Source organism: Ceratotherium simum, chromosome 17 (assembly GCF_057802395.1).
Source record: "Ceratotherium simum simum isolate JZ-2026a chromosome 17, ASM5780239v1, whole genome shotgun sequence".
Lineage (NCBI taxonomy): Eukaryota > Metazoa > Chordata > Mammalia > Perissodactyla > Rhinocerotidae > Ceratotherium > Ceratotherium simum.
This window is the reverse complement of record NC_141916.1, coordinates 61168990-61196890: the sequence shown is the minus strand read 5'-3', so window position 1 is coordinate 61196890 and position 27901 is coordinate 61168990. Positions and strand designations below refer to the sequence as shown.

General features: G+C 46.9%; 1 protein-coding gene across 11 annotated transcripts in view; it reads left to right on the top strand.

Moving 5' to 3' along the window:
* MICAL3 (microtubule associated monooxygenase, calponin and LIM domain containing 3) overlaps positions 1 to 27901 on the top strand; it is a 227867-nt gene that overhangs the window by 148816 nt on the left and 51150 nt on the right. For all 11 annotated transcript variants that reach the window (XR_015555019.1, XR_015555018.1, XM_087443001.1 and 8 more), the window contains 3 exons: positions 3537 to 3625; positions 4405 to 4492; positions 26399 to 26594. Coding sequence is in view for 9 of the 11 variants with exons in the window: in XM_087443001.1 (XP_087299127.1) it covers positions 3537 to 3625; positions 4405 to 4492; positions 26399 to 26594 (373 nt within the window). In the remaining 2 variants the exon portion in view is untranslated. The remainder of the gene's footprint in view (positions 1 to 3536; positions 3626 to 4404; positions 4493 to 26398; positions 26595 to 27901) is intronic.

The following is a 27901-nucleotide window of genomic DNA, read 5'->3' as shown; positions in this document are numbered from 1 at the left end:
TGTTTCTTTAGCTGTGCAGAAGCTTTTAAGTTTGATGTAGTCCCACTTGTTTATTTTTTGCTTTTGTTTCATGTGCTTTAGGTGTCAAATCCAGGAAATCACTGCCAAGAACCATGTCAAGGAGCTTTTCCCCTGTTTTCTTCTAGGAATTTTACAGTTCAGGTCTTACATTGAAGTCTTTAATCAATTTCTAGTTAATTTTTGTGAGTGGTGTAAGATAGGGGTCTAATTTCATTCTTCTACATGTTGTTATCCAGTTTTCCCAAAACCATTTATTGAAGAGACTTCCATTTTCCATTAAGTATTCTTGGCTCCCTGGTCAAATATTAGTTAACTGTATATGCAAGGGTTTCTTTCTGGGCTCTCAGTTCTGTTCTGTTGGTCTGTGTGTGTATTTTTATGCCTCTACCATACTGTTTTGATTACTGTAGCTTTGCAGTATAGCTTTAAATCAGGAAGTATGATGCTTCAAGCTTTGTTCTTCTTCCTCAGGATTGCTTTGGCTATTTGGGGTCTTTTGTGCCTCCATACAAATTTTAGGATTGTTTTTTCTATTTCTGTGAAAAATGCCATTGGAATTTTGATAGCGATTGCATTGAATCTATAGATCACTTTGGGTAATATGGGCATTTTAACAATATTAATTCTTCTGATCCATGAATATGGGATATCTTTCCATTTGTTGATGAAACTTCTTCAATTTCTTTCATCAAAGTCGTGTAGTTTTTAGGGTACAGATCTTTCACCTCCTTGGTTAAATTTATTCCTAAGTATTTTACTGTTCTTGATGCTATTGTGAATGAGATTGTTTTCTTCATTTCTTTTTCAGATGTTTTGTTGTTAGTGTGTAGAAACACAACTGTTTTCTGTATGTTGATTTTTGTGTCCTGCACCTTTACTGAATTTGTTGATTAGTTCTAGCAGTTTTTTGGTGGAGTGTTTAGGATTTTCTATATATAAAGTCGTATTGTCTGCAAACAAAGACAGTTTTACTTCTTCCTTTCCTATTTGGATGCCTTTTATTTCTTTTTCTTGCCTAATTGCTCTTACTAGGACTTAAACAGTACTATGGTGAATAGGAGAGGTGAGAGTGGGCAGCCTTGTCTTGTTCCTGATCTTAGAGGAAAAGCTTTCAGACTTTCGTTAAGTATGGTGTTGGCTGTGAGTGTGTCATATGTGGCTTTTACTGTATTGAGGTATGTTCCTTCTATACCCAATTTTTTTTTTTTAATCTTTTTTTTTTTAAATAATTTTTATTTATTTATTTTCTTCCCCCCAAAGCCCCAGTAGATAGTTGTATGTCATAGCTGCACATTCTTCCAGTTGCTGTACATGGGACGCGGCCTCAGCATGGCCGGAGAAGCGGTGTGTTGGTGCGCACCCAGGATCCGAACCGGGGCCGCCAGCAGTGGAGCGCGCGCTCTTAACTGCTAAGCCATGGGGCCGGCCCTGTGCCCAATTTTTTGAGTGTTTTTATCATGAAAGGATATTGTGCTTTGTCAAATGCTTTTTCTGCATCTATTGAGATGATCATATAATTTTTATCTTTCTATTAATGTGGTGTGTCACATTTATTGATTTGTATATATCAAACCATCCTCATCCCAGGGATAAATCCCACTTTATTATGTTGAATGATCCTTTTAATGTGCTGTTGAATTCAATTTGCTAATATTTTGTTGAGAATTTTTGCATCTATGTTCATCAAGGATATTGGTCTGTAATTTTCTTTTCTTGTATTGTCCTTATCTGGTTTTTGGATCAGGGTAACGCTAGCCTTGTAAAATGAGTTTGGTAGTGTTCCCTCCTGTTCAGTGTTTTGGAAGAGTTTGGGAAGGATTGCTGTTCATTCTCCTTTAAAGGGTTGGTAGAATTCACCAGTGAAACCATCTGGTTCTTGGCTTTTCTGTTTTGGGGGAAGGTTTGGATTACTGATTTAATCTCTTTACTCCATATTGGTCTTTTCAGATTTTCTGTTTCTTTGTAATTCAGTCTGGGTAGATTGTATGTTTCTAGGAATTTATCCATTTCTTCTAGGTTGTCCATCTCATTGCTGTACAACTGTTCATAATAGTTTCTCATGATCATTTGTATTTCTCTGGTATCTGATATAATGTCTCCTTTTGCATTTCTGATTTTATTTACTTGAGTCCTCTCTCTGTTTTTCTGAATTATTCTGGTAAAGGTTTGTCAATTTCGTTCTTTTTTTTTGTGAGGAAGATCAGCCCTGAGCTAACATCCATGCTAATCCTCCTCTTTTTGCTGAGGAAGACCGGCTCTGAGCTAACATCTATTGCCAATCCTCCTCCTTTTTCTCCCCAAAGCCCCAGTAAATAGTTGTGTGTCATAGTTGCAAATCCTTCTAGTTGCTGTATGTGGGACGCAGCCTCAGCATGGCCGGAGAAGCGGTGCATCGGTGCGCGCCCGGGATCCGAAGCCCGGGCCACCAATAGCGGAGCGCGCGCACTTAACCACTAAGCCAGGGGGCTGGCCTTCAATTTCGTTCTTTTCAAAAAAAAAAATCCCTTAGTTTCAGTTATCTTTATTATTTTCCTGATTAGGGTCTCTTAATTTAACCTTGAGAACAGGAAAGTTCATTGTCAAGGAGCCCTCTCTACAAGTGAGAAGGATGAGTGGGACTTCTCCTGTTTCAACACTTTCTAGAATAGGGTCTATCTTATAATTTCCAAAAGCCTTTGCTTTGAAGTAGGAGTAAAGAAAGAGTCAGAAAAAAATGACCCTCTGTGACTGAATCCCACTAGCAGTGTCATGGGATAAGCCAAGATCAGTGTCTTTAAAATTTTTTGACCACACTCGCGTTAGGAAATACATGTTCCATTAGGACCCCGTCAACACGTGTGGACACAGCTAAAGGTTGTAGGAAGTAACACTGAACTCTGATTATGCTGTTATGCACTCCAGTGCTTTTTATTCTGTTTCTTCCTGTTCATAGTCCATTGCAGGATTTTCTGTTTTGTATTCTTTTTAATGCTGATCCTGACCCACTGAGGGGCCATAAGCTGCAGTGTGACCAGTGCTGCCTGTGCATGGTTGCAGGAGACAGGAGCAGCTGCGGGGTCGTGTCAGAGTTAATGCTCGATGCACCCCACCCCCTGCAGCCTCCATGCCTCCACCCTGCACTTGCATTCATTCTTGGTTTCCCTAGAAATGCTATTCCCAGCTTTTCATGTGACCACATCTTTGTTCTGTACACACTGCCACTTTGTTTGCTGGCCCTGCCATGCAAGCCCCACATCTTTACTCTGAGCACTGATTGGGTGATGGCTCAATGGCCTTCACATATCCAAAGGAAACCCCCACCCCTTAGAGCAAAGGGGAGAGGAAGGCTGAAATCAGAGTCTATAGGGAGGGCATGGCCTCCCTGGATGAGAAACCTGGGCCTGGGGAAGGCTGGGGCGGTGGTGATGGTGTCCGACGGCCAGAGAGATGGATAAGAATGTGCTAAGACCAGGGAGTCAAGCTCAGACTTAGAGAGTCTTGTTCACTCCCTTTCCTCTGCTTCTTGCTCTCTGCAGGTAAATTCTACTGCAAGCCGCACTACTGTTACCGACTGTCTGGCTCCGCCCAGAGGAAGAGACCAGCAGTGGCTCCTCTGTCTGGAAAGGTAATGGTAATCCACCTATAAGTGGGGACAGCAGCAGGCACCCTTGCAGTGTGGTGACAGGTCAGGGTGTGGCCAGCAGGGCCTGCTGAGTGGCCACTGAATTGCCTGTCCTGTGAGTGGGAAGAGCCTGAGAGATGGTCGCAGTCCAGTTTGGGGAGGGAATCAACTTTTCAAGCATAATCTAGTGTTGCATTTCATAAGGTGATGTTCTATCCACCAACTGAGTCAGACCTGGGAGACTATGGCAGCCCCTCCCTTCTGTTTACTCTGTGTGAAAGAAAATTTTTACCTTTGTAAATAAGCCTCTTTCTGGAGAAGGACACCCTGAAAAGGAACTTGGCTGTAAATAATCTGCTCTGCCTGCCAATTCCTTTAACTTTCTTTATTCTGTAAATTACTTATCTAAGATCTTTTCTTCTTTTTTACTGTTTTTTTAAATGAGAGTAACCAGCTGCCCCACCTGTCTTTGTCAAGGTGAACCTGGTGTTCCCACACTGTGCTGTTGCCCCGTCAGCGTGCAGGCGCCTGCTGCTCCCCTGAGGGGCTTCTGCTGCCTGCAGAGGGGCTTCTCGGGAAAGGTATACTAGGGGATCTAGATTTTGACTCCTGGTGTCTTCTACGTGAAATATATCCTTGTTTTTTAAAGAAAGACTTCCTGTATGAGGAGTAGCTCTGGCTGACTGGTGAGAGCAGCAAACTAGCCAGTCAGGTGTCACTGCTGCCTGAGATTTGAGTGCTTCTGTCCAAGTCACTCCTCCTTTTCTTGCGGACTTTCTTAGGAGGCCAGAGGACCCCTGCAGGATGGCCCCACTGCAGATGCAAGTGGACGGGCCAGCACCGGTGCCAGCCCTGCTGAGAGAACTCCAGGTAGCCTCACTTCCTTGTTTGGCTGGGTGGTGCATCACTCTCTTGGCCTCTGTGACAAGGCCAAGGGGATGAGCCAGCACCTCCGAAGCAACATTTCTTCAATTGGGCATCAAGTGGCCCAAAACCCTTTGGACTCCTTTTTCATGTGCCAGCTGCTTGCATTCGGAGTCCCCTTCCTCTATGGCCTGTCGGAGGTGCTGGTACAAATCAGAGGGGAGTTTCACTGGCAGACCGTGAGCCAGTAGGGGCGCCATCTGGTAGGCAGTATCTCCGAGCTTCAGTAACGTCTGCTCAGAGTCTCAGAGTACTACTGCTGTAGCCTGGGTGTGCGCACAGCCATCAGACACGTGGGGTGGTTGGTCTGAGCCCCGTCTAGGTAAACAGGCCTTCAGAACAGGCTCCTTTTATCACTGGTCTGAGTGAAAATCCAGAGTTGCAGAGCCTTCTTGTAGTTCCTTGTTTCGAACTCCTTTAACGAGCATGGAATTGTGATAAGGCCCCGTGATCTGGATTTGTGTTCATCTGAACTTGAGATTCTTGCATCTCATTCCCTGTTGAGGTGTCTAGATGAGCTGACACTGCTCTTTTGTTTGACGTGTACCCACTAAAGGACATGACTTGTGCTGATCACTTTGGGACGTTTGAACTTCTAATGAGGATCAAGCCCTAATTTGTCCCACTTTCACTAACCGTTTACTTGTGTCAGGAGGTGAATGACACCATCCCTACCTCTAAAAATACATTTGTTCTGGGAAAGGCTCATGGGCACTAGGCTTGTTGTGAAGAACTGTGTGTTTTTCCTTAAAATTGCCTCTCTCTGCTTTATGTCAAACCAGCCTGTGAGATGTGTCCACAGTTGCGCAAACTGCTGGGTGGTCCTGATGCCCTCAGTACAGCCCAGATGTTCACAGCCCAGGGTCGCTGTGTAGGGGAGAGAGGACATCAACAGGGCCATGTTTCTGCTTGTCACAATTTCCTCTCATTCGGAGAAAATATGTCTCAAGCAGCCATTTACAATCTCCTTTTATATGGTAATCTCAAAAATTACCATATAAAAACTAAAGATTATCAGCTAATGCCAGAAACTATGGAGAAGAAGCTGGTAGTGGAATTTCCATAATGGGCAAAGAGAAGAATTGTACCTTTGGACGTCAAATGAGAGGTCCCCAGAGTTTCTGAGTTTCTTCTTTCCCTGTGCTTCAGCGCTGACATGAGCTGTGGTGCTGGTTCTGGGAGAGGAGAGTGTGCCCAGAGGCTGGTGGTCCCCCTGGGTACAGTAATGTGGAGGCTGAGACACAGCAAACCCCAGGCGAGCTAGGTGGACTTGGCTCCTGCTGCTGTGTGTGCCCTGTTACATCTGGGAAAGCTTTTTAAGTGCCCTGCAGGTTAGACCAACATTTTCTAGCGATGTTTAAGCCACGAACAACTTGGACACCTTTGGCCTTGGGACCCTGTGCAGTCTGTCTTCCACATGAAGTGCTGACACTGCAGGCGGCACTCTCAGAGCACCAGGGGAGGTGCTGGCAGAGAAACATAACCAAGTACTCTAGACAGAGGCTCAGCTTTGCGCCCTAGAATGTGCGTTGGACCAGTTGAAAGCGCTACCATGCGCTACCATGTTGGTCTGGGCCTTGTTCCAGCAGAGATGGTTTTTCCAAGGAACCTGGCTACTCAGTAAAACAACTCACAGAAATTAAACTTTCTTTTTGGGTACAGAGTACAGAACATTCTCAACAAAGAGCTAAGCATAGTGAAGTTCAGGTTGTTCCGAGCAAGCCAAGTGTGTTCACTTTCCCATCTGGTCCTGTTGGCCATTCTTACTGTCTAGTTTGAAAGCATAATGGATTTCAGGTTTTTAGGACTTCTAAAGAATGAAGGGTTGCTTAGAGAAGGAGAAGAATATTCTACAAGGCAGGGAGAGAAGATGAGAGCTGGCAATGTTGTTCAAGAATCACAACAACCAAGAAAGAATCAGAGCCCTGAGGGTGTCTCTGTCGTCATGGTTCTTGATCCTCTGTTGGCACAAGGGGTTCACACTGTGGCATCCCAAAGGAGTCACACCTGAACCCCTAAGATGAGTGAGGCAGGAGCTGTCCCCCTAGTTGAAGGTGCCGTCTAGGCAGGGGAAATACCAGAGCTCGTGGGATTCAGTCTCTGCCTCTGGAGACTTAAGCTTTTGGAAATTATAGCTCTGAATCTGAACATGCTTCAAAGCACCAGGACTTTTCCTAGGTGGTGTCTAATTAGGCTCTGTAGAAAAAGAACAGAATTATGGGAAGTATTTTGTAGTTATGAAATAGATTTCTTTTTCTCCTTTGATAGGGATTTGCTTCTTTAAATCCCACACTAGGGCTGGCCCCATGGCTTAGCGGTTAAGTGCGCACGCTCCGCTACTGGCGGCCTGGGTTCGGATCCCGGGCGTGCACCGACGCACCGCTCTCCGGCCATGCTGAGGCCACGTCCCACGTACAGCAACTAGAAGGATGTGCAACTATGACATACAACTATCTACTGGGGCTTTGGGGGGGAAAAAAAAAAGGAGGAGGATTGGCAATAGATGTTAACTCCGAACCGGTCTTCCTCAGCAAAAAGAGGAGAATTAGCACGGATGTTAGCTCAGGGCTGATCTTCCTCACAAAAAATAAATAAATAAATAAATAAATAAATCCCACACTAAAACTTTGATCAATTAACTAGAATTTCCTTTTGAAAAGCTTCGGAAAAACTCAGGTGTTTCAGGGTTCCAGAATGTGTGTCATGGATGGCAGTCATTAACCCAGATCCAAGTGCATCTCCTCTCTGCACCCTAGACAAGAAGCTGTAAGGGATGCACTTGATTCTACCTGTGTAAACAAACTGCCTCCTAGATCCACACCCCAAGAGGTGGAGCCGGGGAAGCTGTGACTGTGCTGTGCTCCTGCTCTGTGCCTCCTCTGCATTTTGTGGCATTTCCCTCTTCTCCCTTATGTTCTTTTCCCTCCTGCCAAAATTACTGCTGTTGCCAAGAAACCAAACACAAACCCACAAGTTAAAAGAACCTTCTCTAGGCCTGCTTTACGGTGTTGTCTTTCTCCAGTAACCTAATCTGTAACTGTGGCCTCGTTTAATGTTTGGAGGACGTTGTTTACAGTGTTTTTGTGTGTAATGTGCTTTCAATATAGAAACCCTCTTTCTGTTCTCCAAATCTCTGAATGCTTTGTTTCCAAGCTCTTGCACTCACTGCTACAGATCAGTGGGCCTAGCACATATTTTCCTACCCTGGCCTCATAGTACCTGCCCTGACTTTAGGAAAAGTCTGGACAACAATAGGCAGAGAAAGAAAAACCCCAAAGGGGATATTTTCCCCTTGGATACAAGACCCTCAGTTGCGGGTTTTTTGGATCCTTTTTTTGTCTGGAGAAATCTCCTTTACATCTCATGTAACCAAAAGTGAAGCGTCAAGGCAATGGGATAGCATAAAAAGGGAATAGAAGAGCTTTTCTTCTAGTCCAGGCAACAGGGATGGGATTGGAGAAACACTTCAGTTGTCTATCGTCTTATGGAAAAGATGAGCTTAACTTAAAAAGCCGCTTAGCAGAGAAACAAGTGGTGGGTGCCTGTTCCCTGTCCCCGGATGCCCCTTGCATGATCACTGTTAGGTTCCAGAGTTTGGATGCTGAATGGGCCACTAGAAAATGCAGGCGTTTCCCATACCAGCTAGAACAACCATGCAGTACAAGGAATTCCATTCAGTCCTGGGGATCCTGCCTGTCAGGGAGAAACGAGGAAATTTTCTCACTGCTTCTCAAGCCCTCTTCCCTTATAGGCATTTCTGGAAAACCTGTTAGTAGAGCAAAGAGAATTTTGCAATCCTGCTTAACTCTACAACCCTACCCCAAGAGTCATAGTTGATGGTGATATGTGAATATTTATATATATTTATATGGGTTTAATTTCATATATACCAGTAGATATTTATATATTGTGCCCTAAATAATAATAATGAAGCTCTTTCTAAAGCTTCTTGTTTCTTGGTTCTGGAAACCAAGGGAGTTTTTACACTGGGGGCCATGCTGCTGGCCTGGCTTGGTGTTCTGTCGGGATTTGGAGGAAACAGAGCAGTCCAGCACACCTGTGGAGGGGAGACTGGGGGTGGATATCTCAGAAAATGAGAAGTGCACACTCCCAACCTCGGAGAGTTGAGTCCAGAGCAGACTGGGAAGCTGGGTTCTGTTGCTCGTGGACTACCACAGGGAGCCAGACACCCCCCTCCCTCTGCTTTGCTCTCAGTCGTGAGTGTTGGATCCACTGCGTTCATGACTGCGTCTTTTCCTGTCTCTAGTGTGTCTCTGTGGGACAGTGGAACATTTTTAGTCCCTTCTAAAAGGGGCCTCAGCGTGGCCTCGAAGGCCTGACTAGTGAATTAAGGGGTTCCCTTTTTTCTTGTGCCGTTCAGCTTGGGGTGGAGGCAAGCGTGGGGGAGGGTGGGCAGCAAGCCTGGTTGCCACGGCCTGGTGCAGAGAAGCCAGAGCAAGGGGGATGAGCTGCACAAGGGGCGCTCCGCCTGTCCACTTTGGGCCTTCCCTAAAGCCTTTGTTTTCGCCTTGTTTTTAACCTGTGCTGTTGTGAGTTTTTGGTGTGTTTCTTTGTGAGTTATTTAATTTCATTGTGTAACTTTGTTTTTGCCGTTACTGTGAAACTAAGGTGTTGTGCTTTTAATTTTTTTTAACAAATGTTATCATTCTTCTTTAAGAGAATAAATTCCAAACAATCTTCAGGTTTCTGAGTTTTTCTTTTCCTTCCCTTTTTCCTGATTGGGGGGTGGGAGGGGAGTAGCTCAGGCAGGTCTCCAGAGTGGGCTTGCAGGCCGTTGTGCCTCGGGACTCTCACTTCTGGGGTGGGTCGGGGAGAGAGTGCAGATGTATTAAAATGGGGAAACAGGGGGTTTATACCTGAAATACAGATTCCCGTTAACGGCGGGGGACCCTATTTGGTGGGGTTGGCATGGTGGGAGACATTTTGCTTTATAGCAGCTGCAGGTAGAAGAGAGTGAGAAGGACGCCCCCTTTGCCCCACATTCGGTCAGCCCGTGTGCGGGACCTGAGGGCTGGAGCAGATGGAGGGGTAGGAGCTCCACACTGAGCCCATATCTGCCACGGGGACGCAGGGCCAGGTCCTCTCTCCTGTTTCTGACTCTAGCCGGCTGCTCTGGGGAACTGGGGCAGTTATGTTCTCTCCACTGCCTTGAGGCTTTTGCCTAAGGTGCAAGTGACCTTGCTCCTGGTGACACTGGAGGTTCTCGCTCTGTCCTCCCCAGCTGATGTGACTCCCATGCTGTCTTTTGCTGTGACCTGGATGCTGAGCTAGGATATCCAATCTGCTTGGCCACTCTTAACCCTGGAGGGATGAGCCTGTCCCCTTCTCACACACACTGCTGTGACCTTAGCAGCAGTGGCCTCCTGTGCTGTGTCAGCATGCCGATCACAGTGGCACAGCTTAGCCTGGGTGCTGAATTGGACCAAAAGAGGGCTCCTTGGTGGGGGAGCACTCAGCATCACGTCTGCTCCTGCTGGGCTCTAGGAAACTGAGCGTCTGTTGTTAGCGAGGCCTTCCTGGCCTACTCTGTTCTGAAGCAGCCCTCTTGGGACTCAAAAGAGTTCTTGGCCTTCCCCACAGAATAGAGCAACAGAGTCCCAGGCTCTCTAGGCATTCTCGATAACCAGACTCCTCCTACCAGGGTGGGTCTGCATCCCCACGTAGCTTACAGCTCTGCCAGAACACTGTCCTTTGTTTCATTTTATCTTATTTCTTTTTTATTTTACTTTTTTTTGTGAGGAAGATCAGCCCTGAGCTAACATCCATGCCAATCCTCCTCTTTTTGCTGAGGAAGACTGGCCCTGGGCTAACATCTGTGCCCATCTTCCTCCACTTTATAAGGGACCCACCACAGCATGGCCTGACAAGCGGTGTGTCGGTGTGCACCCGATCCGAAGCCAGGTCGCCGCAGTGGAGCACGCACTTAACCGCTACGCCACGGGGCCTGCCCCTCCTTTGTTTCATTTTAATCTTCAGAGCATTGCTGGTTCAGAATTTATCCCAGCAGATACTCTGAGTGGCTCCTTGGCCTGTTCATTCCCCCGTCCCCTGAGCTGTAGTCTGTTGCTCTCCTTTCTCTGAAATAAGTCAGTATTCTGGTGCCTGCAAAAGGCTGGTAGAAAAAGAATTAGGATGTGGGGGATATGTGGTAAGCAACAATTAATAAATTGTCAAAGAATCAATGATAAGAATGGATAGATATATGTATATAATTTTCAAATTGTAAACCTTTGCTGTTGCCTTCCCATGTCCCAGTAATAGAGGTGAGGAGAGCCACTGTTGTTCAGAATAGTGTACGGCAGCATCTAACAGGGAGGTGGTGACAACTGACATGATTCTGTGCCACCCGTTGTGAAGACCCTGGAGAATTCCTTTCGGGGCTCCCTTCTTTCTGAAACTTCTTAAATCATTCTCTTCTTTCTCATTAATTCGCTGGCAATTTCCCTAATTTAGACACTCCCTAGGAGGGATCCTGTGGTGCAGATGTGGAAGCAGTACAGGCAATGATAGTGGGCCACTCTGTTTGTATACTGAGAAATAGGGCAGGTGATGCTTTGTAGGCTGAAGGTTCCACAAGTGTTCCCCTGAGGTACAAATAGAAGAAAAATACTGATGTTGATGTGAGACTCTTAAATAAAATAGCCAGGCAGAGGGTTTCAGGAAGAATCTTCCCCGAATTCCAGTCCCTTCCACAAAGCTTTCAGACCTCATTGGGACTCCAAAACCAGTCCTTACCTTACAACTCGCATCCAGCCAAGCATCCAGCAAGTACCAGCAAGTAGATGAGTCCTAATGAAATGACGGGAGGGAACTCAGGCAGGTGCTCCCTGCCTGGGTTAGGCCACAGCCTGCAGTGTTCCTTTCTCATCACTGCCCACAGTTTTGACTGTGTGTTGGCTGCTGACACCTCTTTCTTCACAACAGCTCCCTCTCTTCACCACTGATGTTCTGGAGGGATAGGCTTTTGCGCAGAAACACCTTCCATAAGCCCGGGAAGAGGGGCGGGGCTCTAGGCATATGTGGCTCTCCTTCCATTACTTCCAGGTTTCACCGGCCACAGGAACACTGGCTCCCTTTTACTTCCTGTGGGTCAACTTCCACATAGCTTTGCATACTTTATGAACATTTTCTGAATATTTCTGAGGCACTTAAGTGGGCCTCTGAGAAGGACAGTGGGCAAGAGGTTGAGTCACTGCTGGCACCCAAACACTGCCTCAAGCTGACTCAACTTGGCCTTGCCTTTGATGTTGTCCTTTCCTCCCAACAGTGAGACGTATGCACAGGTATAGTCAGAGACCTCCCAAAATGTGAAGAAGGCTCACACCCCCACACAGGGCCCTCATTGGCGTAAAGGGGAAGTTTTGGAACACCACTCAGCAGGAAGGGAGTCCAGGGCCCCAGCTCTGCCTTGGTACAGAACAGATTCTCTTGGGGCTGTGCGAAGATAATTACTAGGAAAATCCTTACAGTTGAGTCAAAATTTCTAATGGCCTCTTATGTTTTCTTGACCTCTGTTCTTTCTGTACTTAATTCATTGTAATTGCACAAAACTTTCCCAAGTGTGCCTATTAAGTGATTGAGCTCCTTATTCCGTACTTCTGTAAAATATCAGGATTACTTCCACTTTATCACTATTATTTCATAGCACAGTCTGATTTCTTTTAGGTCCCTGCCTGGAATTGTAGGTCTTTCATAATTATTTTATATTAAGTGGCCCCTGTCACCATAAGAACTCAGGGCCCTTACACCCAGAGCCACCTGCTTCTCTGAGATTCTAAAGCCACCTTCCCTGCACCCTGTGTCCCAGTGTTACTGGACCTCTACCAAAGCCTGCTCCCCAAGAAAGGGGAGCCTGGTGAAAAGGTAAGGGCCCGAGTTCAGTTACCAAAGACCAGCACCACCAGGCAAGACCTAAGGCACCAGAACTCAGGGCCTCAGTGGGTTTTGGTTTTTCTCAACACACATGACAAAATCAGGGTTGTTTCACTGGCAAAGGCCTAAATAAATATGTTTTCATTGAGTTCTCATGTTCTTTCAAGGTTAATACAGCCAGGAATACTATGGAAGTGAATTCTAGCGAGGCTAATCCTCTTAGCATTTGGTGGCTGCTCGGAGTTTAAACCTTAAAAGTGTGATTAAGTAGACTCTTAACTGGGGCCTTAGGGAAAAGAGCTTGTCTCGAAGAAGTTAAACCACAGTGGGTTTCTTGGACTGAGCTCAACCTGGTAGCCAAAGAATAGCTGATATCGATTATAGTAGGATTATAACACCTTATTTATTCTTGTTTCCCTGTTTTCTAGAACTAAGTGAGGATCTAGAAAGACTAGGTTGAAGAGAGACCAGCTATAAAATTTTCCTCCCACTGTTTTACCAACTAAAGACCTAATTAGGTTGGCTGGTTCTCCTTTGAAAAGCAAATATTATCTCCTAGAGTTTGGTCTCATGTGAATTACTCTAAACCAGCTCCCTGCCTGCCTTTCAGCTGGGTTCCCCTTTCTTGGGGAATTGGCCTTGGTGGAGGCCCAGTAGCATTGGGACGCAGGGTGCAGGAAAGGTGGTTCTGGGGCAGTCCAAACCTCAGTGGAAGGCTTTGGAACCTCAGAGGAGCAGGCGGCACTGGTTGCCTGGGGTGAGGGAAGTTCATGGGCTACAGGAAGAGAGAGCCACAGTCTGTTGGCTTTGCTCTATTGCTGGGAGCTGGCAGCCGTCCTCCATGCTGCTGAAAATACCGTGTCAAGGAGCTGTCTCTGTTTACAACCAAGAGAGCCCCCTCCTCTGCTAAAGTCTTTTCTTCAAATAAAAATGGGGAGTAAACCTTGAAGTGTGCTGACTCCTGTTGTTTTCCCCCATGTGATTAATACTGGTTAATTTATCACAGTGGTCCTTGGCATCCTAACTCATTGAAAACAACGTGGGAAGGCACACAGTAATGATAGCAACAATGATCATAACTAACAAGTAGCACCTACTATGAACTAGGCACTGTCTGGGTGCTTTGTGTGTATTACTATTTAATCCTCACAGTAGCCTGTTAGGCAGTGACATTTTGCATGTGGGGAAACAGGCACATGGAGGTCACGCAAACTTGATCAAGGCCACATAACTGATCACTGCAGAGTCGGGACAGAATCTACAGAGAAGACACGAGAGCATTGTGTCCCCGCTGTGCTGTATAGCTTCCCTTCGTCCGTCCTCTACACCCTCAGCCTGACTGCACTTGGTGAGAGGGAAGAGAGGGATGGCAATGTGTTTAGCTCCACAAATAAGATTTTTTTATATGCGTAAATGCCCCATATAAATCACTGAGTGTGCATTTGATTATTCCTGGGAAATATCTGTCCCTCACCTTCTTTGACAATGATCCCAGGGCTAGGAACATGCCTTTGGAAAGATAGTAGATTAAAGAGCAGAGAGCAAGAACTGGAGGAGATGAGTTTTATGTCTGATGGGATGTTTACTGTTGCTCTCTGGGCCCCAGTCTAGCCACTTCTAACTTATAGATCCGTGGCTTATTCTCTTGCTCTACCATCTCATTTTATTCTACTTTTTAAAGGCCCAGTGATGGTTGAGCTGACATTTCCATTCTCTCACTGCCTTTACGACTGTGATTCACAGTCCGCATAAGAAATTACATGCCCTGGCCCTGAGTGGCATTTGGATGTAAGGAAAGAGAGAGATGATTGTACATCTCTTTGTACTGACAGTTGGAGCAGAATCACCTGTGATCGGAGAGAAACACGGAAATTCTTACCTATCCAAGTTTGGGCCACTTTGGACTCACATGTAAAATGACTGACTTTTGAGTCTTTCGTTAAATGTACGTATTCCAGGTGAGCAGTTTTGTCCTGTTGGTTGAAGTTTGCTTCCAGCACAGAAATGCTTTCGGGAAGTGTCCTGAGCATGTGTAGACATAGCCTTGGAAAGGCATGCCATGACAGGGAGCTCTTGGAGCTCACCAATAGGATATTTTTGGAAAATGGAAAAAAAGAAGAGTTGAGAACACAGAGAGAAAGATGTGTTTTTCCACATTGTGTCTTCAAGTCTAGTCTTCTCCCTGGGTTTAGTGAGAGGACCTGCTATAATGTCACAGAGCTATCCCATCCATCAGCAGGTTTCTAGCATCCAACTAGGAAAAAGTAAGTGAGAGGAGAATAGTTCATCAGACTCATCTTTTGTCTCCTTTAGTTCCTGCTTTGGCCTAATAGTAGGGCTCACAAACGCAGACAAACATGAATGGGGAGGGCGTTGTGTAGGTCGCCCTTGAGTGACGTTGCAGAGAAGGAGCAGAGTCGTCCTTTGTAAGTGGAGTTGTGCCATAAGATGATGAAATGTCCAGCTGTCTTGTGCAGTGACTTATGGTATATCTGCTCAGTGTGGGGCATTGGAATGAGTTCATCACTTAGAGGCTGAACATCTTCCCTGGGTTTCCTCTCTGTGGACGACAAGCCAAGAACTCTCTGTTCAGCATGGCAGTTCTCAGCTGGTCTTTCCTATATTGCACTTCCACTGGACAAGATGTCTTAACCGTGGCAACAAAGATGAAGATTCTTGAGCTCACTGCTGTGTTCTTAATGTACCAAGTCCAGTCAAGACATAATCAGAGTATTTGGTGGATTGGCTGGCGTATTGGTGAGAGATTAGAAATAGTTTGATATAACTTCTAGGCCAGTGTTTCTCAGGCTCAGCACTGTTAACATTTTGGGCAAGATAATTTTTTGTTGTGGAGGGCTGTCCTGTGTGTTGTAGGATATTTGGCAGTATCCCTGGCCTCTTCGCGTTAGGTGTTAGTACACCACCCCCTCAGTTGTAACAGCTAAAAATGTCTCAACATCGCTGAATGACCCAAGGAAAAAAGTCACCTCAGTTGACAGTAACTGATTTAGACAACGTCAGAAGAAGACATGACGTTGACATACAGTTAACCTCAATTTTATTGTTCCCAATAGGAGATCAAGAAAGAGAGTGAATGAGAATAATAAAAGTGATATAGAACCACATTGAAATCTTAAAGCAGTGGTCTCTAAATCTTGCTGCCTACCTCTGTTGAAATTGTGACCGTAGGGGCCGGCCCGGTGGCGCAAGCGGTTAAGTGCGCGCACTGCGCTGCGGTGGCCCCGGGGTTTGCTGGTTTGGATCCTGGGCGCACACCGACACACCGCTTGTCAGGCCAGGCTCTGGCAGGCGTCCCATATAAAGGGGAGGAAGATGCGCATGGATGTTAGCCCAGGGCCAGTCTTCCTCAGGAAGAAGAGGAGGATTGGCAGATATTAGCTCAGGGCCGATCTTCCTCACACACTCACAAAAAAATTGTGAGCGCATACTTCCCAATATGTGGATACTTACATGTAGATTCCCCTGTATTAATATTGTGTGTGCTATCAGTTACAAAATGTTTTAGAAGGCAGGGCTAAAAAATAAAGAACAGAAGTCCTAGTGTGTTTTTCTTATACCCCAATGAATTATCCCTGCACCACCAGAATGTGCTCATCCTTCTGTGTGACCTTAGCCTCAGAGAACTGAGCTGGGTGTAAATGGAACAAGCACAGATATTGAAAACAGAAGATGCTAGTTTGCGTTCCAGTTCTGCAGCCTAACATCCTTGCCATCTTTGGTCCTTCAGTTCTCTGAGCCTCAGTTTCCCCATATTATAAAATGGAAAAAATGCCACCTGCTCTTTTCTACCTCCCAAGATTGTTGTAAAAAGCAAATAAACTAAAATGTATGGAAACTTGTTTATTTAAGAGCATTACAGGAATAACAAATATGATTATCATTGGTAGGGATTCCAGAATATGCTGGAATAATCGGAGGGAGATAGTAAGTTAGGATTATTTCTGCTGACTGGCTGGTGGTCTCCCTCTCTGGTCTGTGCATCCTGTGGGGTTAGGACACGATGGCCCATGGGGGTGTATTCCTAAACAGCAGAGATTCGGGGAAACAGAAAGAACAGTAAGAAGGGCTTAGCCCTCTCGATCTTCTGCAGAGTGGGCAGGGGAGTTGACCTGCACTGCGTGCCAGCTCTTTGGAAGCATTGTTAAGACTGCAAGTGCTTGGCTAAATTTGGCATTGCTTTTTCCTCAGCCTGCAGGAATGGGGTGTAAAGTCACCTACTACTTCCATGATACCGGGGACTCTTCACTGTCATAATGAAAGTAAAAACAGTCATAGACAGGGCTTACATTAAGCTGAATTTTCAACACCTAACCCGAAAGTCAGAGGACCGAGCAGGAGTCAGTTAGCTTTATCTGAGGCAGAGCTAGGGGTACGACAGTCCTAGGGACTGTACGAATCTGTGCTTGTTTGACCCACAACCCCGTCCCTCAAGGGCCTCAGTGCTACCTTATGGCCTGTTTGCAGGAGAGGGGGTCTGACTTCCTCTTGTGGAATCAGGGCAAGGATGGGTGGCTTTATGGGCGGCCAGAGAGCTGAGCCACCCCTTGCTGCTGGGGCTGCTGCATCATTCCTTAGAAAGAGCTCTCCAAGGCCGGGTCAGTGCAGTCTTGTTCTGTCAGCCTTCTAGGGCCTCTGTCCCTAAGCACTGCTGTTTCTTTTCCAGGCCAGTCTCAGTGACCTTCTGACAGAGGAAAACAAAGGTGAACTGTGATAGATATGGGCATCAAGTAGTAGTTGTGGGCATTGCTGGAAGCGATTTTAGTTCCTTTCCAAAAATATATCTTCAGCTAGCTAAGGGAATGCTGTTTATGAGTTTTTGTATCTTTAAAAGGGAACCTATTTCAGAGAGCCTTCCGTTGGGTGTGGGTTTGTCCCTGTTGAAAGTCTGATTATGGGCAGAGCCCCAAGATGTTGAAAATCACTTTCATGGCTCAGAGACCGAGCCTGCTTTGGGGCTGTGCTGCTGGCTGTGTGTGGGCTGCCTTGGAGCCGCTCTGGACCCACTCTAGACTGAAGTGCCACGGAGGATGAGGGGACTGGAATTTAAACCCGGCATCTTGGGAAAAGCACATCAGCCTAGAGTGCCTCTCGTGCAGATTCGTGGCCCTTCCCTGCCTTCCCCCTCTCCCCTCTGCTCATTGTTACTGGGTCTGGTCTACTAAGCAGGCTCCTCCCTGGAAATAAACTACTCTCCATTGTGAAACACAGTCATTGTTTTAGGACGTCAGATTATTTCAGAGTGTCTCCTTTTAGGGTCTTAATGCATAGAGTCTTCTAAGACATTGGCATCGTCATGGGAATTTCTCTTTCTCAGTGTTGAGGCAACTGTTACTGTCTTGGCAGGCGTGTCCTTTGCACAGGGTGGCACGTCCCACTTGCTCTGGGGGCCCTGTCCAGGGCCGCTACTTGACAGATATAGAGGTCTTAAAGTTTCTGTGTTAAAATGAGGAAACTGAGACCAGAATATGTTCAACTAATTTCTTAAAATTATAGTGAAGTGTTATTCTAGTTTAGATTCAAGGTTAGGACTTTTATCCTGATTATTTATTCAGAACACTTTACTGATCTCCTACTCTGACGCCCTAATAGGCACCAGAAACACAAAGAAGACTGGAACAGTTCTCCCCAGCAGAGCGTCTGGTTTTGGGGTGTGTTCAGACACATGAACAGGGGTGGATGATGTAATCAAGATGCTGGAAGAGCCCTTTGAGAGGCTCCCCTTCCAGCAGGCAGAACTGAGCAGCAACAGGCAGAAGTAGGAGAGAAGGGCTGGTCTTGGCTCACCTTGTTGAACCATTATCTCTTGACCTGCCTCAGCCCCACCCTTGGATTCATTTGGTAGATTACTTGTCTTTAGCTGTATAGAATCTCTTGGTTTGTGAGGCACATATGTGAGCTGATAAGTTAAAATAGTTAGCTCAAGGCCCGTGCACAACAGGTGTTCCTTTCTGAGATCTCACCTCAGGTGTGTGTGAAGGTGGGCAACCAGATAAGGAAGGTAGGATATTAGCTAGAACACAGCTCTCGCGCGATTTAAGAGACAACACAACCAAACCCCAGTGCTTTAGACATGCCCACAACTTCCTGACACCAAAGAGGCACCCTTTTGTAGGATGACCCAGCTGACTGTTAAGGACCAAGGCGAGTTTTATGTGAGATCTTACAACACATGAAAAATATGTTATCGGGGCCGGCCCAGTGGCGCAAGTGGTTAAGTGTGCGTGCTCCGCTGCAGCAGCCTGGTGTTCGCCGGTTCAGATCCCGGGCGTGCACCGGCGCACTGCTTGGCAAGCCATGCTGTGGCAGTGTCCCATATAAAGTAGAGGAAGATGGGCATGGATGTTAGCCCAGGGCCAGTCTTCCTCAGCAAAAAAAAAAAATAAGAGGATTGGCAGATGTTAGCACAGGGCTGATCGCCTCACAAAAAAAAAAAAAAAAAAATATGTTATCAAGAGAGCTACACGATGCACTAGTGAGATTTTTTTTAATGGAGAGTAGGGTATATACCTTAAAGGAAACCCCTTTGCCTTGGCCAGATATAGTGATGTATGCCAGGATTTCCATCTGCCAAGAAGGCACCTGTGGGAGATACTGTAATAACAACAGTAAAAGTAATTTAACATTAGAAAACTAACTTGAGAGCAGAAGTTCCTCGGGATCCTGCAGCTAGAGCTCCAAGGGCTGTGGTGATGAACGAGCCCCACCGTGTCCCGGTGGAGGGGGCGAGTGCCCTCAGCATTCCTGAGAAACAGCACCCCGGTCTGCGTGGTGTCCCCGTTTCCGTGTGGGTGGTTCTTCCTGGTGCAGTTCTGATTTGTTCCCTGTTGGGTTCTTCCCTCCTTGGCCTCTCTGTCATGTAATATTTAGCTCAGAATTTCCCAACTCCTGGTAATTAAATATCTCCAAAGCAACTGAGCTTCCCCTGAATCCACGTGACCTACTTTTCTCCATGCCTCCACATAAAAATATAGTTATCCCAAATGAAGAACAAATCTTTCGTGTGTGAAGGGCAATTAACAGTCTGTCCTGCCTGGTTGAGTGGAAGGAGCCCTGGCCTCAACATAACACAGCCCTGGGTTCAGTCTCAGATCTGCCTGGTTTGAGCCTTTGGACATATCACTTAGCATCAGTGAGACTCAGACCCTCGGTGTACTAACAGTGACAGACGGGAGTGCTGTGACAGGCGTGGCCAGTGTATGCAGCATACCTGCCCAGTGCCTGGCACAGGCAGTTGTCCTTATGCCTTCATCACCTGCTTCACAGGCAAAGAGACGTCTTGTGCCCGCGTGTCATATGATCTTGGGAAAATTCTGTGAACTCCTACTCCGTGCCAGTAGGAAGCCATAGAAGAGTCTTTTGGAGGGCAGATGTGCAGGGGCAAAAGTCACCTTGCCATGGCAGTGGCTTGGAAACTTCTTTCTTTGGCCTCCAAAACAAGAGGATCCCTTTCCATGCACAGCTGCAGTGCTTATAGTGTTTTGTGCCTCTTAGTATGAGAAATAGCTGTAAAAATGTGAGCCTAGTCAAGCAAAGTCTGCTAAGGCAAATGAACTGACGCGCTAAGGAGGGGAAAGCCCAAATTGGTGGTCCCAGGCACCTTCTAATAAGCAAAGAAATGCCTTTATAATGTGCAGGGCCTTTTAACTACCCTAGTACATCTTTCCTCCCTATATTGGGTTTAAGGCTGGGAGTGACCTCTTCCTCCTAAACGTAGGCCAAAGTCCTTCTCCCACAGATACCAGATCACGTTGTCCAGCTTGACTAGAGCAGTGATGAAGTCCCTGAGGCAGAGAATGACCCATGCCGTCATTTTAGGTTTCTAAGCCAAGATGGCACTCAATTTGGATGGTGTGTGCCCTGCCCGCTGTTCAGACAGCTAAGCAACAACTCATACAGGAACTTCAGCTCAAAGCAAGGTGGAAGGAGTGAACTAATACCCATTGACCAGCCCAGCTTAAGTCACTGGGCTCCAGCAGCAGCCTAAGACATCCCAAAAGGAAGCAGGGCCCAAGACCCACACCTTGTCCGACAGAGGAAGACATCTCTGGGCCAAACAGTGGTTCTGTTTTAGAACAGCCACCAATTCAAATGGTTTCATTCCTGTTTCTCAGCATATGAGGAAGTGTAGCAGCTGTATCGTTTCCAGCGTGAGCTGTGAGAAAACAAGATTGAGGCATAGATCCCCTTTACAGCCTTGTAAGGATCGGGGTTCTACGTGAGGAGGGGCACCCTAATTTCCCAGGGTGGTTTTGTGAATGTTTCTGAGGGCAGTGAACCGGGCGGGGTGAAAGTCACTGTGACAAATTTTGCCGCGGGTTTGGGAGTTTACATGTATACTGCCAGCCCAATGATTCTTTCTTCTGGAGTCTTCATCTTCCTTAATGCGTCCCTGAGACCTTGTAGCTCAGACCTAGCCCGTGGCTCAGTGCTTTCCTTAGTGCAGGATCGTGGACAGGCAAGGCGTCGATGGATGTGTGAGGTGGGCGTCTGAAATGACTTTAATCTTCCTTAAAAGAGAAGTTGCAGAAAAATATCCAGGAACTTTTGATAAGGAAACATCAGTAAGAGAGAGGCACCCTGAAGGGAGACACTGTGTTCCAGAATGGCAGACGTGCTCTTCTCGTCAACTGGCACCACTCATTTCAGATCACAGGGCCGTTTCTTGTTAGAACATGGCCATAGTTGACACCCTTTGGTGCCCTGGGTCATTGGTCTCTCCCAGCAGGTAGGTGTCATCGGAACACAGGCTCCCTAAGGGCCGAGCGCTTCCCTGTTTTGTCCACTGGCAGAGTGCCTGGCTGGAAGTAGGCGTTCAGTAAATACTGGTTGGATGAGTGATCCTGGCAGCCATCCTACTCACAGATAGGGGAAATATGAAAATCAATCTCAGTTCATTTTTCAGTTCACCGCGCCTTTTCCTGAGTCCTTTTCTGACTTGCAGGTTTCGTTCGAGCTTTCCCAAGCTTATAAAGAAGGAAAGGAAAAATGGGAAAACAGGCTAGACATGAATATGGGCAGAGGGAAAGAAGGCGCTCAGATGTCGCCATCTCTTATGTGACGCTGTTCACAGTTGCCCAAAGTCCTAAGTGCCCTCAGCAGCTGACCCCACCTGGTACTGGGGCTTTGTGACCATGCCGGAAGGAAGGGGAGGGAGAGCTGCCTGCTGAGGAGCTGGGAGCCCCACCCCTTGAGTATCATCTGTATCCCTCATGTCTCTCCAGGAATCAGACAGATACAAATAAAGGCTTCTGGCAGCTCTTGCACACTAGCTGAGAGCAGGTTGTCTTGTTAGGAAAAATATTTCTTTCAGGATGGTATATGGAGTTCATGCAGGCAGTGACTATTCCAAAACAGAACCCTTAGGTCAGGCCCAGAGCCTTTTTCCTATTTAGGATGTGACCCAGATCCTGGGAGCTGTTTCCTTTTAGTATGTATGAAGCTCAAATTGGCCTGCAGTGACCTGAGATCTGCCTGCCCTGACTTAGTGAAGAATCGGCCTTAGAAATTATCCCAACTCTTTCTTCCCACTTGTAACTTGCAAGTTCCCTGTATGGTTGTGGTTGCACTAAAGCATGTGAGGTGGAGGGGCCAGATGGGTCTTGGCCAGCTAGTCTGACCCCAGTGGTTATACTTTGACTTTCCGAACCAGTGTCTGACAGTTATCCTTAGATCTGCTCTCCTACAGGCTCTCCTCCTGGGCCCTGCCATTAGTTGACGAGAGAGGAAGGGCCCGGGGGATGAGGGGGAGGTTCTGTATTTGTCACAGGGTTATAGCCACTGCCCAGGCCTCCTCCACTGTTACTCCCTTTGATACTTAGTTTATCACTACCATCTGGTAAATCTGGAAATAGCCCCTCTGCTCAGGACAGAAAATCAAAAGTGCTGATTTTGTTGGTTTATTTTTTAAAATTTCCTATGGCATTTTGAGGTTATGGGCTAGGAATGTTAGGCATATTTTGGCATTTGGTGAGTTTTGCGTATTTGCCGAGTATCCTCTGAGTGCTGCCTTCCCTTTGGGAAAACTGAACGTCCATGGGGACCCGGCCCTAAGGGAACATCTGCAGTGCGTTTCCTTGCACTGCGCTTCCGTGAGTCCTGGCTTACGTGGGTGTCGACTGGTGGGCCTGGTGGGACGGGAACAGTAGTGAGTGGCTCTACTCCTTCACCTCAGTTGTTACAGTAAAGTCTCCAGTGGGGCACTTCTTACAGTTTTCCTGGCCCAAAGCATCCTTTCTCTGGGGGACTGATGTGGGAATGATCTGAGTAGTTCTGAGTGCTTCTGGTTTCTTTTTTGTTGATTGTGGCCAAGCCCAGAATTAAATCAATATTTGCCTTCCCCAAAGCCCCAGATTCTGGGCTTGGGCTGCCAGGTTCTGTTGCTTGATGATCCATTAGTCTGCAGAGCTTGTAAAAACTCCAGAGAAGCAACACTGGGAGGAGGACAGAATGTCATTCCAAATGCCAGATCCTCTGCTCTAAGACGTTTTCATGAAGTTCTGCATCCTTCATCTCGAAAATTATAATGAGGGGGATATTATGGTGAAGACTCCCAAAGGGGAGAGCAGGACTCTTTATGGAAAGAATAGGACTCTATGGAAACGTACCTTCCTTTTCTTCTCTTCATGTCATAAGTCTAGGGACAGCATGGTAGTCTTCTGAGTTAATGCTGTTCTCCTTGGATTCAGACCTTTGCTCCACTACTCACTAGCTGTGTGACTTTGGGAAGCTTACTTAATGTCCCTGAACTTCAGTTACCTCATTTGCAAACTATTACTTACCTCATGGAATTTTTTTTAAAGCTGGCTAAGCTAACTCCATATTCCTCTAGAACACCTTCCTTGAATCCCCTGGGTGGGCTAAATTGCCCTTTTATGTGCTCCCATAGTCTCACACACATGGCTAAGTCATAATACTTGAGCCATTACATGGAAATGACTCCTGCACAGGCCTGTCTCTCCCATGACTAGCCCACGGCTCCTTAAGAGAAGAGCGAGTTCTACTCTGCTTTGTTTCCCAAGGTTCTAGTAGAATCCTGGCAAACAGTATGCATTACCCACTGAAAACAGACACCCCTTCTTGCGTGTTTTCCTACTTGAGTGTGTTCACTCCACCTGAAGTGGCTTGGATCTGAATTGATAAGTGTTGTTTGCTTTCCCTGAAGTGATAGTTTTTATTCTATTTTTCTTCTCCCATCTCAAAGAAATACTGGTTGTTATCCCATATTTATGGAGTTCCCCAACACATTATACTGGGGCAGTGTCTCACATTGATTTCCTTTTCTCATCTTTCTGTTGCAGGGCACTTGTCAGAGATGCATGATGGTAAGGAAGGAACCAGATGTATTCGAGTCAGGGGACCCGTACCGTCTCATCTGTATTGTGTTGGGTCTCTATGAGGAGAAAGAGAAAGAGAGGATAGGAAGACGGATGTTTGAAAACGATGACGCAGCGCAGTTAGAGCCTGTGCTCCCCAGGGGCCAGGGGGTCCAGTTTGGAGAATGTTGAGAGGCATCCGCCCGCCATGTTCCCTGCCTCCAGTCCCAGGTCCACCAGTTGCCTACATCTCTGTTTGGCTGTCAGGAATTTTTTTCAAACTCTTCTGGGACCTTCTAACTTGATCCAATGTGGACTGGATCTTTTTTGCTATTACCTGGAGTCCACATATTTTCAGATGCCCTAGTCCAGCATCACAGCTTACACTTTGGGGCCCTTGAGCTCAGTGTTGAAGAATGGAGCAGGGATGTTTAAAATGACACTCCCAAGGTCACGAAGACCAGGGTGGGCCGGCAGTGCACAGGGCACAGGTGAGCCCAAGGATTCAGGCTCAGACCGTGTCATTATACATTTACCTGAATGTGTAAATGAACATGCCCTGGCTCTTACTTTTCAGTAAAGATTCTCTAGTAAATTTGAAAGATGCTAAAAAAGATCTTGGTAATTCCGGCAGATGCACCAAGACTTTATTCTATGACTAGCTGGATTCATAAAAAGTTCTTTCTAATGATATTATAAAGAGGTTCAGAACATTGTACACAGTAGAAGTGCCAGGCTTCCAGAACATTTTCCGCACAACCTGTCATGCCACAGAAGTTACTTAATCGATAGTCCCACTCCTTTCCTTTAGTCCTGCGTTATGGAGATTCTAGGCTTTGCCTGATAGACCACCTGTCCTCCAAACTGTGTTGGTAGAACACTGCGTGTCAAAACCCAGGTTACCTCTTAGAGCTTAGAATGTCACAGAGGTCAGTCACCTGCCCTGGCCAGGATACAAGGCTCTTCATGAGCTGATCCCACCACTGTTTCTGCCTCTTCTCTGCCTCTTCAAGTCCACTCCCACTTGAAGATCCAGATTGCCATTCCGTGTCGCTGTACCTTAGCCAGTGCTGCTCCCCTACCTGGAACTCTCTTCCCATCTGTTTTTGTCACGTAACTGCTGTTTATAATCCAGAGCAAATGGATACAACACATCTGCACAAGAACGTGCACAATTGGTGGTGAAAATGTCAGTGGACATCGGCTATACTGCTAAACTCATCATTTCCGAATACCGTCATGCACTAGGCTCCAGTGGAGGAGCAAGATAACGCGCGTGGCACACAGGAGCTTTGTGGATATGCATGTGATTTCATCCCGTATTCACCATACCCCTGGGAGATGGGTGTTGTCCTCATTTACAGGTCAGGAAATGAGCTCTCAGGAATTACGTTGTTTTCCCAGCTTCCTTCAGCTGGTCACTGGTGGAGTCAGGTGTCTAACTTGGATTTGTCTGACTCTAAACCCGTGTGCTACATCATATTAAAGTGGTAGGCCTCCTCTGGTCAAATTTGGGGCAATAACGTACATCAGAAAGAAGAATGATGGTAATGAGGGGACAGGGAGATGGCTCTAGATTGAGGGAGACTCGAGATGTAGTAGTCAAATACAACATTTAAGTTTTTCAAAATCCATTAGTCCATAGTGGTACTCAAAAAAATACAGAAAGGGAAAAGTTCTTTCTTGCAAAAGAATGATGGCAGAGAAGGAATGATCAGATTTTAAAAATCACCTTTTTGTGACTTCAGTGTAATAATTGACTGAGCAAAGATCATCAGTGGACACTAAAACCAGTGGATGGAAGGATGCTGACAGTCCTGTGGTTTCTATGTATCACCCCACAGATTACTTATTAATTACAAAGGGGAAAATGTCTCTCTACAACAGAGAGAGCTGGAGGGGCACCCCCTGAACCAAGCAGTTGAGCCTGATCACCAGGAACAGGCAGCCTGACCGTGCTCCTCCTGCCTGAGTGCGGGGGAGGGCACAGCATCGCCATGTGGTGTTCTTGTTAAACAGAAGTGTTTCTTTACCGTGAGTCTCATCATGAGGAGACAGACAAAGCCACAGTGTGAGAAGGTCTGCGAAACAGCTAGCCTGGGCACTGTAGTGGATCAGGCACATGCAGTGCACGAACCCTGACGGGGTCCTGGATCATCGGGGAAAGCTGCTTTAGAGGGGCTTAGTTCTGATTAGAAGAGCTTCCTTGGGTCCCAACCCCCTTTACCCCCCCCAGTCGCCACCGCTGTTAGGCTGTCTCTCCCTTCAGTCTGCCGGGGTTCGGGGGTGATAAGGGAGAGTGAGCACACCTGTCCTGGAGGGTGGACGCGCAGGCTCTTTGTTCCTCCTACTTAGTGAAGGTCTGCAACTCTCACACCAGGGTCCTTTCTAGGCCTCTGCCAAATCCGTGACCTGGTTGACCTTAGTCTGCCCCTTGGCTGGCTCCCTGGCCTTCATGGAAGGGCTGTCCCTCCTTCTTTTAAAATGAGTGGTGGCTGCTGTGGACACTTGGATATTCCTTTCACTGGTGCCTCTTCCCTCCCTGCACCTCCTCTGTCGTCCACACGGCCTGTGTTCAGTTCCCATCATTTGTCATCAGAACGTTGCTTCTCTGCTTGTCTTGCAGATTCAAGAGTGAATGGCCTAGAGGAGCCCAGCATTGCCAAGAGGCTGAGGGGCACTCCTGAAAGGATTGAGTTGGAAAACTACCGCCTGTCTGTGAAACAGGCAGAGGAGCTGGAGGAGGTACCTGAGGAGACACAGGCTGAGCACAACCTGAGCAGTGTGCTGGACAAGGGCACAGAGGAGGACGTGGCCAGCAGGTCAGCCTGTGCCTGGGAGCTGTGGCCCCTGTTTGCCTGTGTGCTACAGCGGGCTGTGGCTTGCCCTGATGACTTGCCCTAGTAGTGCCCTGCTAGGAGAAGGCAACAGAGCACCTGGTTGGCAGTGTGGAATCTGAGCCAGACTGTCTGGGTTTGAATCTTGGCTGTGCCACCTCCCAGCTGGAGGCAACTTCTCTATGCCTCCGTTTCCTCATCTGTGAAATGGAAGCAGTGCCGGTACCTTCCCCACAGAATTGGTGTGAGAGTTAAATGAGATACATATGAATTGTTTAAAAAAGTACTCGGCACATGTAAGGTCTTATAGGTTGTGGCTGCCTTCATTATGACTTTGTGTGGTGCTGGACCATTTACAGAGGACTCTGTATCCGTCAACTCACTTGGTCATCCTATCAGGAATCTTGCAAAGTAGGCAAGAGCATATATCTTGTCACCTTATAGGTAAGGACACTGATGGTGGCTAAAGACTGACTAAGATTCAAACTCAAGTTTTCTGGTTCAAGTCCAGGATTCTTCCTGTTTTCCCCGCTTCCTGGTGACCCATTCTCCCCTGTTCACTGAGGTCCTCTCTTCATCTTGTTGGCCGGTAAGGATCACAGTCCATTTATGGACTTAATTCAGAGATTCAGTGAGTGTTTACTGAACAGCTGTCATGTCCTTAACACTTTGCTATTCATGGAAATAATAATTAAAAAAACCAGCAGTCCCAGGTTCTGCCCTCAGGTCACTGTTCACAGATTTATTGGAGGGAAGAGACTTCCACAGGGAAACAGCAGTAACCTGCAGCAGGTGCTGCTAGGGGGCGGGTGGTTCCGTGGAAGGAGCACCACGGTGGAACTAGGGCTCCTGCTGAGACTCAGCCCGTGTTCACTGTGCAGTCTTGAGGAGCCACCTCAGCTCTCCAGGCTTCTTTTTTTCTTCTGTGTAAAGAGAGGAGTGAAGGACTCGTTTCCCAGGGGCCGCACACAGCAGTATGCGGTTTTATGCCGATCCCGGTGTTTCCATGGTGTTTGAGCGAGTGGTGCCTTTGGGGGACATAGATGCTCCAGTCCCCACAAGACTCCCTTCATCTGCTGTCTTGCTCAGGGCCGTGTTTTCAGGCCTGTCCAGGCGTGCCAGTGTCAGTACAGAAGAATTCAAAGGGGTCAGGAGAAGATTATCAAGGGGGCCAGAAGAGAACAGATCAGAAAGACAGGTGAAGTCAGTACTGGCCAGACTCTCCTGTGGGGCTTCTAGGGCAGAGCACTTGCCGTGACCCTGGACTGGTGCAGGCTTTGGACTGACGTGGG